Here is an 18889-nt window from a genome sequence, read left to right as displayed (position 1 = left end):
AACCAGTCTCACTAACTACATTGATCGTTTGTTAAGTGTTTCCGCATAATTCATCTCCATAGTTAACCATTTTCCATAGCATGTGTTAAAATATTTGCAGATATAATTTTATTTGCTCCCCTTGACCAATACTCGTCTCACTGTTTCCCACTGTTGGCAAGTTCTAGATAAATAGGCAGATATTATTTTGTGTACAAATATCTACTTGCAGATTATAAATGACAACTAATAATCCTAAAGTATAAAAAAATAGAAATGTCTCTGTATCTGCATGATTTCAGAGGGGTTTAATTGTGCGATATTTTCCACATCTTCTTAAGTTCTTAACAAAATTTCAGTTTTAAAAGTAGGAAATCACAAATAATTAAATCATAAAAAATAATGAGAACAATTAATTCATAATGTTGATAAGTAAAAAAGGTTTGTTGCTGCCTCAATGAGTTGGGAAATTAGAGAAAGAATTTAGAACTCGGGAGTAATAAAAATACAAGTTCACACACCTAGGCTAATCTTAATACAATTATGATTATATTAATAACAATAATTACCGTTATAATACAAATAGAATTGCCTTTTTTACTTAGAAATGGATTATTTTTTCAGGGCTCTTTAAAGAAGTTGAAGTGTGTGAACGACCCCGGCTGGCCAGCACGTTCTTGCTCACCTTGTAAACGTTCACTATTCAGTCTCATTTAGGTAAGTATCTCATCTAATTTATTCTCTTGTTACCTTTAAATACCTTTTAAGTAAATTACAGGGAGAAGAAAAGGTTTTAAATATTTCTTAGTGACCCCGCACAGCCCACTTGTGTGAGCTCATTAACATGCCTGGTAATGTCTGTGAAGGGTCTGACTAATTACCCAAATGTACCCAAATGTAGCCGCAATGAAGTCAAATAATGGTCCTAGATGAATAAATCGGACTGCTAATCACTTCTCGACTAGTATATGGTGTCAGATTAGTCACAAAAAATTGGTAAACTTACTTTAATCTGAGTTAATAGATCAAGTGCATGTACCTAACCTAACCTAACACAACACAACTCAGATTAAATTAAGTTTACCAATTTTTTTTGACTTTATGACACCAAATAATAATTGAGAAGTGATTCACAGCCCGAATTACGCTTGTACGACCATCATTTGACTTCATTGCGGCTACATTTGGCTACATTTGGCTACATTTGGGTACATTTGGGTAATTCCTCGCTCCGTCGGTACATACACGCGATCTATTAACTCAGATTAAAGTAAGTTTTCCAATTTTTTGTGACTTTCTGACACCAAATACTAGTCGAGAAGTGATTAGCAGTCCGATTTATTCATCTAGGACCATTATTTGACTTCATTCCGGCTATATTTGGCTACATTTGGCTACATTTGGGTAATTAGTCGGACCGTCTGTGAACAGCACTAACACCAGAAGGAGTTATTTGATTTCGTTCATTTTTTGCATAGATGTTCTTTGGATAATGTTAAGTAATAAAAACGATACTATAATGAACAGAACCTAATTTAGAACCTGAACTAACCAACCAATGAAACCTATCTAACCTTATCTCGCTTCCCAGCCGGGCGGCTCCACCCCCAGACCCCCAGCCATATTAAACAGAAAGTACTTATTTTGATATCTGGTACCAATGAAAGAAATTTTGTTGAAGAGTCATGGTGTAATTTTACGTTTTTTGTGGACCTCAGAGTACGCTCAGACCAAGCGGGTTGGTTAGAAATAAGCAGATGACACGCAGTTACTCGGCAGAATTTTCAGAGGAGTATTTATTGTAAAGAATTAATTTCTACACATATAAAGTACGTAGCGACATTATTTTAGTGTCACGTAATCAGTTTTTCGCTGTGTTTTACCCCCCAGTTTTCATCATCCTTTGTGCCCTGCCCACTACAGGTGATATATGATCGTAGATAGAGAAAACAAAAATACTTATAATTAAAATAAAAAGTTGCTGCCTCTTTTAAAATACTGTACTTAGGTACTATAGTGATGAGAACATCTGTGGAAAAAATTAACTCTTTGTGGAGGTAGTGCTGTTCTTAGACATTGCCCAAAGATTATTCAGAATTAAATCCATATAAAATGAACCTATTTTCATCCTGAAATTCAGGTCTTGTGCTTAATCAAATAATATAGGGAGATAGAGCAAACAAAAATACTTAATAACGTTTTTGTTGGAAATTTATTTTAGTAAATATTCCATAGTGACCATTCACGTAAATTACTTTGAAAAATAAGGTTTTAATTTGTTTTTCACTCTGTGTCACATGAATATGACTTAATTTCTGGCAAAAATGAGTACAATTCTTTTTGGAGATATGACTCCCCAAAGAAAGCTTTTATCTTCAATGGTGGAATTTCCTCAAGAATGGGTAGGTTTGGTTGTTTCATTGGTAATACTTGACATGAATGGCTCTGCCTGAGAAGCCACGTAGCAAAACTTCGCCACGGAGGAAAAAACTTTAGGTAAAATTTTAAGCTCAGTTTAGGCTAGTAGCCAGGTTTGGAATTCCGTTATTTTATTGTTTGCAGCCACATTGCCCAACAAATATAAAAAAAATTTCTTCTATGACACTTTCTGCGCTGACGAGAAATAACAGAGATATAGGGAGTCCCCTTGAAGAGCTGAGGAGAATGGTGCATCATGGGAAGTGCGGGTCCCTTCCGTAATTTGTTTAATATCTTGGTTAGGTTAGGTTTTAAATGATTTTGACCTTCATTTCTATTGGAAGTCACTGGTTTTTGAGGCAACCCCCACTCTGATTCAATGGAAATGGGGGACTCATTGTGTTTTATATACGGTGCAAAATATTGATTTACTAATGGTTTACCAGGAACAGAACTCTTTATAAATTGAGGAATGCCTGTGTAGAGCACAGTACAGTACCTGTATATCATTTCTGTTCAGTGTTGTAGCCCTTTTCCGTGACAGTTGTCTTGCACCATTTGCCTCTACCATATCCTCTCATTGCTTAGGTTTATATATCCCCCTATTTGTCCCACACAAAAGTCAGAGAGGTAATAACATTGGATAAATGTCTTCAGATACATTTACTGTTCAGTACATTATATTTATATAAAAAAAAAAATTAAATTTTAAGATCATCATTACAAAACAATCTTGTTTTACCTATTTTATGTGTTAATTTGCAGGGTAAAGGAGAGACTAGATAATGCCAGCAGTACCGGCAGGTAACTACTACCAACAGGGCCAGGGTCCTAGCTGTTGGGATCGTGTTAAACTAGGATTCATGATGGGCTTCTCTGTTGGCATGGCAACTGGGGCTCTCTTTGGAGGCTTCACAGCTCTTAGGTGAGCACCTACAGTATTTTTATTTTATAATGTCTCTAGTATATCTGATGTGTTTCCTGCACACAAAGGCATGGGTGTTTAAAAGGTCAGAACAACCTGGGTCATAATGAGGAGGGGCCATGCAGCCAAGGTCACCCCTTCTTTGTCTCGTACTGTACAGTACTGTACTGCAAAAATTCCATGGATACTGTTGTACAAACTCCGTCCTCAGCCAGTACTGTATTACTGTGTATTCGTGAATTGTTGGGAAAAACACTTTCTTTTGAAGTTTTACATACAAAATTTTTTTTAGGCAGTTAAATCTCTGCTATGATGGTTTTGATGAGTACGTAATTATGAGATGAAAATTTTCAGTGCGATTCACTTGATATGTGCTTGTTATTGACATGATATATTGGACAAACAGCAGTGACTCACCTCCCAGTGGCATCCTGTATCATTATTTAGTAATAACCAAACTGAGAGATCCCTCTGTGTTACTCCTGCTGGAGCCCCAACCATCACACCACAGTATTGAACATTACATATTTTTTATATAGTCCTGGAAACCAATTTCCCTCTCATGTGTTTTCCATATCCATAAATGTTGCCCCAAAAAGTCTTTGTCCCTTCTAGAGAAAAGAAACTTTTCACTCATATTCTATAATTCTTTCAGCATTTGTTTTCTCAACTGTGATGTTATACATACAGTATGCCCTTGAATTAGGAAACATGCATGAATGTATTATGTAGCTATAGGTACAGGTTGACAACCCTTTATCCGAAATTCCGAAAACCGAAAAGCTCTAAAAACCGAAAGTTTTTTTTTTTTTTTTTTTTTTTAAACAGGGATTAGCCCACCCGGGCATAAATCGCTGACTCACATCGGGGCCTGGTGGGCGAAAATGTAATAGTAATAATAATTATTCATTGTAAATAAGATTTTTAATTAAAATACTGCACACCAAAATAAAATAATAATGATAACAATAATAAAAATAGTAATAATAAAATATAATAATAATAATAATAACAATAATACTGTAATAAAATAATAATAATAATAATAATAATAATAAAGAAATACAAGAATGAAAAAAGTTCAAAAGTGAGAAATGCAACCTAGACATATGAATTATTATTATTATTAGAATTATTATAATTATAATTATAATTATAATAATATTTTCGCCCCCGAGGCCCCAATGTGGGTCAGTGATCTATGCCCGGGTGGGATTATAGAAAAAAAAACAAACCATTTTTAAATCCGAATAATTACGAAATCCGAAATGCCTCTGGCCCCAAGGATTTCGGATAAGGGATTGTCAACCTGTAATAGGTTTACCTGAAACAGAAAATGTCTTTACCCAAATCTCATACAATTATAACTACTTCACCTGTGCTGTCTAGTGTTTGGTGATTGTCACTCACATCCCACCTGGGGACTGAGCCCATAATGCAGTGTGAGAGGCAAGCATGTTACTGCTATGCCACCAACCTCTCACATGCCACTTGTTGATGATCCATAGCTCGTAAAATAATTTCATACGCTTTGTATCCTGACAGTCCTGCACTATTATACTGTATCAGTTTCAGAAAATTGCCTTCAGCTGATACAATAATGGTAATAATATTTGTGGTGATTTTTTTTCACACACAATAACTAATTAATTTGTTTACTTGAAAACTGGAGGCTTAACTCCTCTTCCACCTTCTTCTACAAAACCAGTGTTCTCCTCCAGTAGGTGTACTATCAGAAACTGTACTTGGCTTTACCAGAAAATGGGTTTATGAATCTTTAATGAAGTTCTAAGATGATTTCAGCCAGTGTTAATGTAATGTCTTGAAACGTATAAGTAAAACGTTATTTTGTTTGCCAGACGTCTACTCTCGGTGTCATGTAAACAGTTCTGGTTTCAGCAACAGCTCTTTTCCGACTAAAATGATGTCACTGTGGCACGTTGTTACCTCAATTATTAAGTTTATCCTTACTTCGACAACAGTGTGACAGGTACTTTTTAAAATTAATAGTTAAAATACAATGGTAATCTATAAATAGTTTATTTACATTAACTAAATTACCAGCTTTAAAGTAATTAACGAGAAATACTGTACTGGCTACTGAACTCCTCTCAACTCAGTTAAACATCTGATGGCTACCTACGCTCATCAGGTTAATTATTTATAATACAATAGTAATAAACCAACACCACTACAGTACGCGTACTGTAGTTATATTTTTATATACATGAATCGTGAATTTTACGAATTATTGTGAGAAATCTATGAACTACCCCTGACAACAAGCCTATTTCATATTGCATTCACACAGAAACCCACCACCAGAGTGTGCTTTAGGGTTCTGCGGGGCAGGTCACTACCATGTTTTATTTTTATTTAATATTATAATGGGGAATTATACAAAATAATTTCCACAATATTTATTCATTAAAATTGGCATACAGGTTTACATTAGGATAAGCATATACTGTATATAAACTATGCAGCTATACAGTTCAATATGAATATAGACAATGTAGTACAGCTGCTCCTCGACTTACGACGGGGTTAGGGACCCAAATCCAGGTCGTAAGTCGAATTGGTCGTAAGTTGAAAATGCTTAAATAATACACAGAAAATCTAAAATGGGTGTCTCTTTTTCTTCTCAGCACCACAAAACTCTCACTTTTAAGCTTGCCAGCCATTATAAAGTGAATTGCAAACGAAAATTTTGTCAGTACACAGCGCAATCACTAACATTGGGACTCGAAAATACGTAATTTGACAAAAGTTTGGTACGACTGAGGCGGTTGTTTGTCCGGGTGGTCGTAGGTTGACTATGTCGTAAGTCGAGGAGTAGCTGTATATGGTGCACGTCAGTGGCGAATCCTGACCTAAGATCTTGAGCATGCTCTCTATTTTTTAGAGCGGGGATGGGGGAGAGTGGAGGAGGAGTTGTACCCGACTTTTCTTAACTTTTTCATTGTGCATTTAGTCACTGACGCATTGTTGTTCATCAAGCTGATGATCAATTCTCATTCTTCTGAAACTATTAGGTTGCAGAAAACACTTTATGTGATTAAAAGATTTCTCATAACTAGAAATAGCCAATGACAAAGTATTCAAATTATCGAAACCAGTTTTCGACCGTACACTGTGATCAGTTGAAAAGAGCAAACACGGCCAGCAGAAGAGTTTGTTTAACTTATTTGAGCTAGTCAACCAATGCGTGCTTTCGTATAGTGATATTAAAATGCCTAACATATTCTTTGTTTTTATCTGTATGCTTCTTTGTAAGTCCTGGAACTCGTGGACATGGTCTATGTTTTCCTCTGATTTCAATTTTCTCTGAAATGTTTCTTCTCGAAAACGACTTTTCCAGCAGTTCCTTAACTAAACAAGTGTCCTCTTCTACCACAGTTTCCATCGCAAGTAGAATATTTATAACACTTTAAGTCTATAACACTCGGGTAGCAGAAGCACCACAACACACACGAGCGGAAGAATGTAAACAACAGGCACGAACCACACGGACTCCTTGGTGGAGCGAAACTGATGCTCCACGGCCTGGCGCATCATATCTGCCATTTCACCGTGGTATGACTGTGACGTCAGCGAGCTGCGCACGCAGGCTTTCATCGAGGTGAAACAGCACCTACCGATGCGCTTGGGAGAGGAGCTAGCCCCGGCGTCACCCCCTTAAACAGTGCTGTTACTAAGTGCTGGGCTGCATTTTAGAGTATAAATGTAAATTTATTATTTAAAGTCAATAAACAAACAAAAAGCTCTGAGCAGTGAGCATGCGCCGCATGCCTAGCATGCTCAGAGGATTCTCCACTGGTGCATGTAGGCTTCGGAGTACAGTACTGTACAGTACAGTCAGTTTCCTGTTTGCCTTGACAGTACAGGTATACAATCATGGTAAACAGTAAGGCAATTTGACCAAGGATAGCCAACAAAGCTGTCAGGTGCTAATTTCCATAAAAAAAAATTCTGTGGACAGTTGGATGGACAGACAGCAATCATATACTGTAGTTTATTGTGATGAAAACTGTTTAACCCTAACTCCCGGGCGACATGCCGGAACGCCCGACTGGCGCGCCCTGGGTGACGTTCCAGAACGCTCTCCTTTTCCCCCCACTGTTTAAATGTCCAGCACAGGTTATCAGGTTCCCGTGTGACTATTTGCCTGTCACTCCACACGCTCGGCCACAGGGAAGCTTCCTGAACGTAATAACCTACTTTTTTTTTGTTTCATTTTCATTGTTTGTCTATTTTATCATGCTGTATCAAAGTATTACAGTATTGCTAAAAGTAGTGTAGTATTACTGGAAAATAATGCTATGATTATGTTATAAATGTATTTATTTGTGGAATTATTATTATTTTATGCATTACTGTACTTGCTCTGCCAAGCACAAAGATAGCCAGACAGCCTGGCGACTGACTGACTGTGTGTGTGTGTGTGTGTGTGTGTGTGTGTGTGTGTGTGTGTGTGTGTGTGTGTGTGTGTGTGTGTGTGTGTGTGTGTGTGTGTGTGTGTGTGTGTGTGTGTGTGTGTGTGTGTGTGTGTGTGTGTGTGTGTGTGTGTGTGTGTGTGTGTGTGTGTGTGTGTGTGTGTGTGTGTGTGTGTGTGTGTGTGTGTGTGTGTGTGTGTGTGTGTGTGTGTGTGTGTGTGTGTGTGTGTGTGTGTGTGTGTGTGTGTGTGTGTGTGTGTGTGTGTGTGTGTGTGTGTGTGTGTGTGTGTGTGTGTGTGTGTGTGTGTGTGTGTGTGTGTGTGTGTGTGTGTGTGTGTGTGTGTGTGTGTGTGTGTGTGTGTGTGTGTGTGTGTGGTGTGTGTGTGTGTGTGTGTGTGTGTGTGTGTGTGTGTGTGTGTGTGTGTGTGTGTGTGTGTGTGTGTGTGTGTGTGTGTGTGTGTGTGTGTGTGTGTGTGTGTGTGTGTGTGTGTGTGTGTGTGTGTGTGTGTGTGTGTGTGTGTGTGTGTGTGTGTGTGTGTGTGTGTGTGTGTGTGTGTGTGTGTGTGTGTGTGTGTGTGTGTGTGTGTGTGTGTGTGTGTGTGTGTGTGTGTGTGTGTGTGTGTGTGTGTGTGTGTGTGTGTGTGTGTGTGTGTGTGTGTGTGTGTGTGTGTGTGTGTGTGTGTGTGTGTGTGTGTGTGTGTGTGTGTGTGTGTGTGTGTGTGTGTGTGTGTGTGTGTGTGTGTGTGTGTGTGTGTGTGTGTGTGTATTATTATTATTGTTATTATTATTATTGATATTATTATTATTATTGATGATAGTATTATTATTATTGTGTTACACCGAGCACTTTTTAGGAAAAATAATGTAAATAAAATATTCTAAATGAATTATTTATAGGAAATAAGTATTATGATCAGTAAATATATGCAAGCAGAAAATGGCCGCTAAGTGCGTAGTGACCACGAGCGTCAGCCACCAAAACAACACTGTCCCGTTATCTCCCTCACCACTGCTGCCACAGGGACAGGGAAGTTTCTAGTGGGTTAATATATCGTTTTTGTTAGTTCTTTTTTTATTGTTTTGTTTTTTAAAAAGGGTAAAAATTATTTTGGGAAAAGTCGATTTTTCTCGATTTACCCCTCGTGGGTGGACACGGCCGTCGGCACCCTATCCTTGGGCCAGGTGGTTAACTTATAAAGTACAGTAGTACAGGTAAAACTATTTGACTAATACAGTACTGTGCAGGTAGTTGCAATCATTATAGCTTCCATCTGTAGACATCATTGAGCTTCTTGGTCACACCGCTTGTTGTTTTGATTTATTTATTATTTTGACTAATTTCACTATTAGCAAGAACTTGTCTCCAGGAGCACCATGTTATAATGGCTTCTTTTAATGGATATTTCACTTAGCAGTACATCCTCAAGAATATATCTTGTCCATTATAAGAGATATGATAGTACAGTATGTCAGGGAAAAGCCAAGGATGCGTGATACTATGTGAAATGTGTTGTACATCCACATGTCTTGTAGAACAGGCAATTTGTAATGTAGGTTTACTGGATCTTATGGCCCGACATGTAGAAGTGATGAGCTAAATCGTTGACCCAACTCCAGTTTATCTGCTGAAGAACCTACTGTATTGTTGCAGTATAGGTACAGGAATCATATTTATGCAAAGTTGTCAATACAGTATTACCCCGCCTAACGCGGTTTCACTTAACGCGTTTTATCATATACGCGGTGCCTCGCCAGAGCTGAACTTTCACTTAACACGGATTTTTTCCACATATACGCGGTGAGTGTCCGGCTCGAGACGAGACGCTATTTTTAGATTTGCGCCACCCTGCCTGACTGCCTGTTTTAGCTCATAAAATTCATACAAATTACCCGGCCAGAATATAATTTACATTGCTGGAATTCTTATAATTTGGTGATCATTTTGAATATAAACATCATATATTTTGCATTAGACATACAAATTTTAGATAAAAATTTTTCTCAGAGTAACTATGTTATCTTTTGTGCAAAATATATGACATTTATATTCAAAATATTCCTGGTCTTACAAGGAATCCAGCAATGTCAATTATATTATCCTAACTTTAGTTTGAGGTATTATTTATTAAAATTTAGTGGTTATCCCACACATCTCCTTGGGACGGTTGGTGGGGGGTGGGGGGGAGGGAGGGACCGACCGACCATCTGTTACCCCGTGAAGAATTATTATTTTTTTTTATTAACTGAAGATATTTGTTTTAGCTCATAAAATTCATACAAATTACCCGGTCTGAATATAATTTACATTGCTGGAATTCTTATAATTTGATGATCATTTTGAATATAAACATCATATATTTTGCATTAGACATACAAATTTTAGATAAAAATTTTTCTCAAATTAACTATGTTATCTTTTGTGCAAAATATATGACATTTATATTCAAAATATTCCTGGTCTTACAAGGAATCCAGCAATGTCAATTATATTATCCTAACTTTAATCTGAGGTATTATTTAATACTAAATGTTAAAAACTCTGGAAGGGAGGATTGGTGGGGGGTGGGGGGGAGGGTTGGGACTGACCGCGCGGTTGGAAGAGGGGGGAGGCAAGGTGGGGTACTTTGAATGACAGATCGTGTCGTGAAGATTATTTTTTTTTTATTAACTGAAGATATTTGTTTTAGCTCATAAAATTCATACAAATTACCCGGTCAGAATATAATTTACATTGCTGGAATTCTTATAATTTGGTGATCATTTTGAATATAAACATCATATATTTTGCATTAAACATACAAATTTTAGATAAAAAATTTTCTCTAGGTAACTATGTTATCTTTTGTGCAAAATATATGTCATTTATATTCAAAATATTCCTGGTCTTACAAGGAATCCATCAATGTCAATTGTATTATCCTAACTTTAGTTTGAGGTATTATTTATTAAAATTTAGTGGTTTTCCCCCAAAAATTTCTCTGAGAGGGAAGAGCCGACAGTGTAGTGTGAGAGGGGGAGGGAGTTGAGTCCATTATTTGAATGGACATTAACTTGGCGACTGTATTTCTCTATTTCTCTTAAGTATTAATTGTGTGCATGTACCATCATAAAATTAAGATGTTATTTTTACTGCAACATAGGTATGTGCCTTCAAAAAGTGGAGTTTGGGGGTCGGGCCGGTTTCTATTGGAATTAATCCCATATGTTCTGTTGTTCACTTAACGCGGATTTCACTTAACGCGGGACCCTCTGGGTTCAATTGACCGCGTTAAGTGGGGTACAACTGTACTGTATCAGGAATTACAGTACAGTAATAGAAAGATATCAGGTAACAGCCATTAGTAAATGTAAACCTTTATACTTATTGTATAACGAGATTATGCTTCAACTTTTTAATTATTCACAGTATTTTACAATACGTATACAGTACTTATTCTCTTTTTTCTGCAGGTATGGTCTTAGAGGTCGAGAGCTTCTGAATAATGTTGGAAAGGTTATGATACAGTCGGGAGGAACTTTTGGAACCTTTATGTCCATTGGTGCAGGAATACGTTGTTGAGTTTATGTGATGTTGGGTACGTACAAGACAGTGTTCAGAATACAGTATATGAGTGACATTTACTATGCCATATGTTAGCTAACTGTGTCTTTTATACCTGCACTTTTTTGGCTGGTAATGTTGCTTTGCAAGAAATAGTGATTATATCTTTATGATCATTTATAAAGGGGTTCTTGTATATTTTTTCCCTCGGAAAGAATTTGCATAAACACACTAGTTTTACCAGTTAAGAACATTGCTATATTGAAGAGTACATTATGATAATGTTCAAGAGATGATAAGTTTACCGGATGTGTGGATAGAAGTTCCCGGTTACACATAACACCTCAACAAAATCAGGGGCCAGGGTATGAATAATGTTTGGGCTGTACTGTATTTAAACTTTACAATTATTTTTTATGTTATTCATACAAAAAATATATGTAAATAAACTTTCTGGTCTGGTTTTGATGCTGTGATGTTTCTTTCCATTATAATAAATTTCTTTGCAAGCATTACTAACTCAAAAAATGTATATAGAATCTTATTTTTTCTTTCAGTACAGCATTTAGATTTTGTTAAATTTTAAGGAAAACTTCTAACATTAAAACCTTCTACTTTATCAATATTTGTAAAGTGTAAGTGATTAGTTAAGGATGTCTGAATTAAATAAATATTATAATGCCATAAATGATGTTTTTTTATGTTCACATGCTCTTCATGGAGTTTTCTCTTATACTCTTCAAATATACAGTAATTCTTTTGATATCCCCAGGCTAATTTGGTATTATTGCACAGGCCGATACTAATGTACCTTAGTCTTTGTATTATTGCACAGGCCTATACTAATGTACCTTAGTCTTTGTATTATCGCACAGGCCTATACTAATGTACCTTAGTCTTTGTATTATTGCACAGGCCTATACGACTGTACCTTAGTCTTTGTATTATCGCACAGGCCTATACTAATGTACCTTAGTCTTTGTATTATTGCACAGGCCTATACTAATGTACCTTAGTCTTTGTACTATCGCACAGGCCTATACTAATGTACCTTAGTCTTTGTATTATTGCACAGGCCTATACTACTGTACCTTAGTCTTTGTATTATCGCACAGGCCTATACTAATGTACCTTAGTCTTTGTATTATTGCACAGGCCTATACTACTGTACCTTAGTCTTTGTATTATCGCACAGGCCTATACTACTGTACTGTAGCTTAATCTTACATCTGTACTGTTTTTTATTACAGTACAGTGAACCCTTGCTTTACGCGGTCAATTGAACCCACGGCGGCCCGGTAAAGCGAGAAATGCGTAAAGTGAACAACACAACATATGGGATTAATTGAAATAGAGACTGGGCCGACCCCCAAACTCCACTTTTTCCCAACACAATACGTACGTTTTAGTAAAAATAACATCTTAACTTTATGATGGTATGCACACACACATAATATAGAAGAGAACAATCAATATGAGAATAATATACTGTAGGTTAGGTTAGAAAAAAACAAGGTTAGGTTTAACACTTACGTTAGTAAGTGCACATATCACTGGTTAAAGGAGTGCATTACTGATAGAACATTTGAATCTGCATCACATTACATCACTGACACCAAGACATTGTAAACACCAACTATAAATTAGTGTTTGCTTGTTTGTTGTTTTCCTCTGCTTCTTGCGTGTAGGCTGGGTTAGTCTTTCCATCCTGGGGAGTCTTGTTGTCCGACGTATCAGTTCTCTCTCCAGAGGGACCACCGGCAGTCTCGTTATTTTGTCTTTCAAGAGTTTCCCTGGTACAGACATCTGACTGGCTTCCAAGTTGTTGACTGTCCTCGAATTTGATGTCCTCTGTCAGACTGCGGTCCCTGGTCTCTGGTAAAAACAGGCAAAGCCCCCCAGCAACTAGCGACGTCAGTCCGAACACCATTGAGGGCGCCCACATTATCACCTCACCCTGCAGAGTGATAGACAGAACTGTTAGTTAGTGGTGACAGACAGAGGTAGCCACTGAACATCTTTCCTGTTTTAAGTCATTTCCTATCCCTTTCTTCATTCCTCTCCCCTTTCTGTATCATTCTTTTTTTCTCAATCACTCAGTTTCTCTCTCTCTCACACTCTGTTTGTTGAAGAATGACATATCAAGGCAACCATAAGGTTAAAGAGCACACAGGGGATCTCCAGTAAGAAATCATGGAGCTGCACTAAACTCCCTCCCTTCTTACCTCACCAGGGCCTTGTACATACTAAGCTACCTCATCTATATTTTATTCACTTAGTTTGGAGTACTGTCAAGGAAACCACTTGGTGAGTTCAGAGAGATGAGGGCCTGGTAACAAGAAAATACCCTTTATGCTGTTAACAATGTATATAGGAGCATCAACAGGACCAACCAGTGAAGTTTGAAGAATGAGGTGAAACCAAAGCTACTGCACCACCTCCCATCAGCGAAGGTACGACTGTTAACATAAACCATATGATGGACTACACTGGAAAAAGAGGTCCTTGGAAGAGCTTGAACCACCACCACAACCACCCTTGTAAGCTGAACCACCAAAAACACACTCCACCACCATAGCGTACCAAGATGTCGTTGATGTAGGGAGACAGGATGCTGCCGCACCTGGAAGTGACACTGGAGTGACTCAAAGCCAGGGAGCGGTACTTGGTGGGGAAGAGCTCGGCCGTCATCATCCAGATCAGGTGGAAGGCCGCCGTGATGGCCACCTTGCCAGTCAGGGAAAGGAACATCATCACTCCGACAGGCACTGCGGACCAATTAGACAATTACAGGTATTTAAATAATTCAATCGACCAGTCTAACTGACCAATAAGTCATGGAGCTACCCGGTCAATCAAACATTCAAGTCACAGATGTAATACGGACTCTCCACAGTTGTTCCTGGAGAGTCTCATAATCAACCTTCATCGTCCACTGGTAGTACAAGAAGTACTCGGAGAAATTCTGCCGTGTTTGGTAGGGTTTTACTGGATAACACCCGTCTCACATCAGATTAAACCCAGCATGCATTGGTGAGAGGTAAGTACACTACCACTGTTCCACTGACTCAGGCTACCAATTAATCTGTCAGTGAATTATTTAACTACATTACTAGTGAATTAACAGTTTAATTAATCAAGTAGTGATAGTATCAAATAAACAATAAGTTATGCAATTAATCAAGCAAATAGTCAATCAATCCTTACTCAGTTAATCAACCAACTGCCAGTCAATAAATCAATCACTTTTTCAATCAATTAAGCAGTCAGCTAGCCAATCAGTCAGTCAGTCAACTAAGTTAGTCAATCAGTCAGTCGGTCAATCAATAAATAAGTCAATAAATAAACCAAGCAGTAACCAAAATAAAGCAATGTTATTAATCAATTACTCAGTCAACAAATCAGACAATGAATCAATCAATCAAGTAATGTCAGTCAGCCAATCAATCAGTTGGTCAGTTAATCAATCGGTGAAAAATCAATCAATCATCAGTAAAATCGATGAATTAATAAGTGAATCGATGAGTGACGTACCATCGGAGGTGAAGATAATGCAGACTGAGAGACTAAAGATGCAGACGGCACACATAAAGTAGAGACTTGAAAGGGACCTGACTCTGCCCAGGTACACCACAGCAGGCCACAGCAGCAAGTATGAAGGCATCTCTAGGAGACCCCCCAGGAAGATGTAGAGGTAGACGTTGGCACTGTGAAGGTGGTGAGGAAGGTTACAGTGTTCTAGTGGATCCCCAGTTGTGGTAGGATCTAACCTAACTTAACCTATTATGACCGAGACCCAGTATTGGACCCCAAACTCTAATGATTAAGTAAGAATTTGGGGAAGGAAGGGCATTATACACACACATACACAGGATCTTTTTTTATTACAGTATAGATTGTTATTTTTATTACTACTACTCTATAAGGGCTAATACCTGAGGTTAGTGGCGTTGAGGGCGATGCCGTAATAGATCATGGAGGAGGCAAACCAGCAGAAGAAGACGATCAGTATTTTCTTCCTGAGGGCCTTCACTCTAAGCAGAGATGTGAACTGCTTTACAAACTTCAACGCTCGTGTTGGCAACGATGCCTGCTGCTCCTGCTTCTCCTCCTCCCTGACATCCTAGGTATACCAAGAAGAAAAATAGTGGCTGAACAACTTTAAATCTTCTCCACAGATCACAAGAATGTCAAGACTAATTTTACTTTAACTCCTTCACTATAGGGACACCACTTTTAAAATTCTGTTTGGCTAATGCCAGAAGATTTTATTCAGGTGAAGGGAACCCATACATAAGAGGTTAAGAGGTAATTTCACAGGTTCATAGGTGTCACGATGCAGTTTTTGAATAATTTGTATGTACAGTATAGTACAGGAAACATAACAGTGTGTGCACATGGACTAAACATCGTCTCCCCCAATCCAGGTGAATTTCTATACATTGTTGAGGAGTTGTCTTATAACTTCACAGTTGATATGAAATGGGTAAAGTTTGGTCCCATTAGCAACATCTCCTGTATTGTACATGAGCTCCGAAAACAATGATCTAACCTTAGAACTATCCATGAAATAACTCTATAATCTTGTTCTACATACTGGTATCAACAAGTTCATTTGGAATTTTTTTTATACCTTATGAGGTTATAACATGCACTACAAAATATGCCTGTGAGCCTTCCTCACCATGGCTGCCAGATGAAATGCATCCAGCTGAGAAGAAACTAAGAGTAAGGGACTAGCTGTGACATAACCCCACTAGGTGTGCTAGACAGGTACTCGGCCCAAAACTTGACCCTAATCTGCCCCGAGACAATGTTATTTAATGTGTGGTACCAGAAAACTCTTATAATGTACCAAAAAAATTGATACAGTATCTTTACTTCGGCCATATCTTAATTGTTAGTCAGGAGGAGGTCCGCACCTCCCCCTTTTCATCAGAAAATTACAATACTTTTTCTTTAATGCAGTATTGTACTCAGGTGTTTTTGAATAGTAAAAAGTAATTACCATTGACCTCATAATATCTCTTAATATCAAGTGTACATGGCCTCAAAATGACCATAATATTGGTCAGATTTAAAAAAAAATTATGGTGGGGGTGCTTAAGCGCCCCCCAAAACTCCCCCAGCTGGGTGGGCTTGCTGTGCTCGCCATGTAACCCCCCTCCCTTTTGATATTCCTGGATCCACCCCTGCTAATAATGCCACAATCTCACCTAAACATATCACCTGCATTGAGTTACTTAAAAAGAAACAAACTACTTTTTCTTAACTGATACAGATTCAATTTTATTATACAGTATTTGCATTACAGTGATCCCTCGGTTAACGAACACAATTCGTTCCAGAAGGTTGCTCATTAACCGAAACCATTGTTTCAATGGGATTTTGGGTAATTGGCTCCAGCTCACCGAAAATTACATACAAACTAAAAATAAATGCAGTAAAGTACACTTACTTTGAGGTGTACATGTAGAAGGCTCATGGTTGATGATGATGATGGCAATTAGAATGGGGGTGTAGGAGAAGGGAGAAGAGAAGGCATTGGGGTGGAAGAGAAATCACCCCATGCCGCCATTTCACCCATAAAATTTTAGTTCACTTGGTGTAATTCAATATTATTTTCTTTAAATCAACACTGCACTGCATTATATATTGTCAATATGTAAAATAAACTTCAGAATGACCAATAATTGTACTGTAAAAATAGTTTATGTTCAAGAGAGGAGTCAAGCAAGATGCTTCCTCCACTGAGCAGAGACACTAAGTGACACCATTCTGGGTGAGTCAAGCGGCTGTTTGGCGCACTAAAAACTAGTTTTCTTGTACTTCAATTATGTTAAATACTGTAATTGTTAAAATGACTAAAAACTTTAATATAAGATTTGAAATTATTGAATAGTACAACCTTCTTGATATTTACTCAGATGGTAACGAATTTAAGCCTTAAAACCTATAACTGTATTGGTGGACTAATACTACAGCTGGTGAGCAGGCAAAAACAGGCGAAAATATGTTAGGATAAATTCTTAAGGAATTCGTTAACCGAAATTTTTTTGTTAACTGAAGTGAAGAATCTTATGGAAGGTACAGTAAAACCTCGATTAACCGACCCTCAATTAACCGACTTTCGGATTAACCGTCAATCCTGAACCCCTAATTTTATATATATATATATATATATATATATATATATATATATATATATATATATATATATATATATATATATATATATATATATATATATATATATATATATATATATATATATATATATATATATATATATATATATATATATATATATATATATATATATACTACATACACAATGGAATTTGCTATGCAGCGTAGTGGTTCAGAACCTCGTTATTAGCATTCGTTCGATATAGGATTAATCCGTTCAAGCCTCAAATACAACCACTTAACACTGAAAAATTCTGTGGAAATGTAAAAAATCTGTTTCTATCTTACCTTAGTGTTATTCAGCATGCAGGTACCCTAAACACAGCACATCACTATCACTTCCACTGAGTCTTGGCTTTAGGTCCTCAAACAATTGTTTAGCCTTCTCAAATTATAGCTTCACTAATGTTACCACGCCATTTCTTTCTCCTTTATCCACACTAGAGTAAATTTTCCATCTTCAATCACATACCTTTGCTTTGCAAAGTCTAAAGATTCCTCTTACTTCTTGGTTTAACTCCTCTTTATTCAAAATCGTAATATAGTCAGTTGTATCCCATATTCATCACTAAGTTTGCAATGCTTCTTCCATTCTCCGTTTCTTTACATTTCTTTCTTAGTTTCAAAGGTTATTAGCTTTCTCCTCTGCTTTGGGCGACTCATTGTTACAATTGTATACTTGTATAACAAAATAGTTATACAAATAATGCAATTCCATCAAAAGACGAAATTTCAACAATAACGGTGGTGCACTGGCTACACAATGAGACAAAGATGGCGCCTGACGCTCTTGTTGTGGGTGCGGTACAACAATATTCATCGCCAGGCGAAATAGTCGTATTCATCGCGTTAGTTGTAGGAGTTATGTTATAACATTCTCAATTTATAGGTAAAACGTTCGTTATAGGAATATTCGTAGTAGGATCGTAGATTTATAGCATACCCCTGTGTGTATATATATATATATATATATATATATATATATATATATATATATATATATATATATATATATATATATATATATATATATATATATATATATATATATATATATATATATATATATATATATATATATATATATATATATATATATATATATATATATATATATATATATATATATATATATATATATATATATATATATATATATATATATATATATATATATATATATATATATATATATATATATATATATATATATATATATATATATATATATATATATATATATATATATATATATATATATATATATATATATATATGAAGCTATAAGGTTGTTTCATTTTCGGTTAATGCCGGAGGGTCCGCAAGGAAAGTGAGGAAGCGCGTAAAGTGAACAACATAACATATGGGATTAATTGAAATGGAGTCCAGGCCGATCCCCAA

General features: G+C 36.8%; 2 protein-coding genes across 2 annotated transcripts in view; one reads left to right on the top strand and one right to left on the bottom strand.

Moving 5' to 3' along the window:
* The first annotated feature begins 603 nt into the window (after positions 1-603).
* Positions 604-11987, top strand: LOC121876232 (reactive oxygen species modulator 1-like). Its single transcript, XM_042381229.1, has 3 exons — positions 604-696; positions 3163-3322; positions 11209-11987. The coding sequence occupies exons 2-3, from the start codon at positions 3183-3185 to the stop codon at positions 11315-11317; spliced, it is 249 nt and encodes an 82-aa protein (XP_042237163.1). The 5' UTR covers positions 604-696; positions 3163-3182; the 3' UTR covers positions 11318-11987.
* Positions 11988-12776: 789 nt separating this feature from the next.
* Positions 12777-18889, bottom strand: part of LOC121876353 (organic cation transporter protein-like) — a 24505-nt gene continuing 18392 nt past the window's right edge. The window contains exons 9-12 of the mRNA XM_042381423.1: positions 15235-15422; positions 14834-15006; positions 13883-14067; positions 12777-13256 (exon numbers count right to left, since the gene is read on the bottom strand). Of these exons, the coding sequence (XP_042237357.1) occupies positions 12936-13256; positions 13883-14067; positions 14834-15006; positions 15235-15422 (867 nt within the window). The 3' untranslated portion in view covers positions 12777-12935. The remainder of the gene's footprint in view (positions 13257-13882; positions 14068-14833; positions 15007-15234; positions 15423-18889) is intronic.

The sequence above is a fragment of the Homarus americanus genome, unplaced genomic scaffold (assembly GCF_018991925.1).
Source record: "Homarus americanus isolate GMGI-L3 unplaced genomic scaffold, GMGI_Hamer_2.0 scaffold34921, whole genome shotgun sequence".
Taxonomy (NCBI): domain Eukaryota; kingdom Metazoa; phylum Arthropoda; class Malacostraca; order Decapoda; family Nephropidae; genus Homarus; species Homarus americanus.
Note: the sequence above shows the minus strand (reverse complement) of the source record. Positions and strands in the feature narration are given on the sequence as shown.

Coding starts and splice junctions, on each gene's coding strand:
- LOC121876232 (XM_042381229.1), top strand. CDS start 3,183: ATGCCAGCAGTACCGGCAGGTAACTACTACCAACAGGGCCAGGGTCCT. Junction 3,323..11,208: donor GGAGGCTTCACAGCTCTTAG/GTGAGCACCTAC, acceptor TTTTTTCTGCAG/GTATGGTCTTAGAGGTCGAG.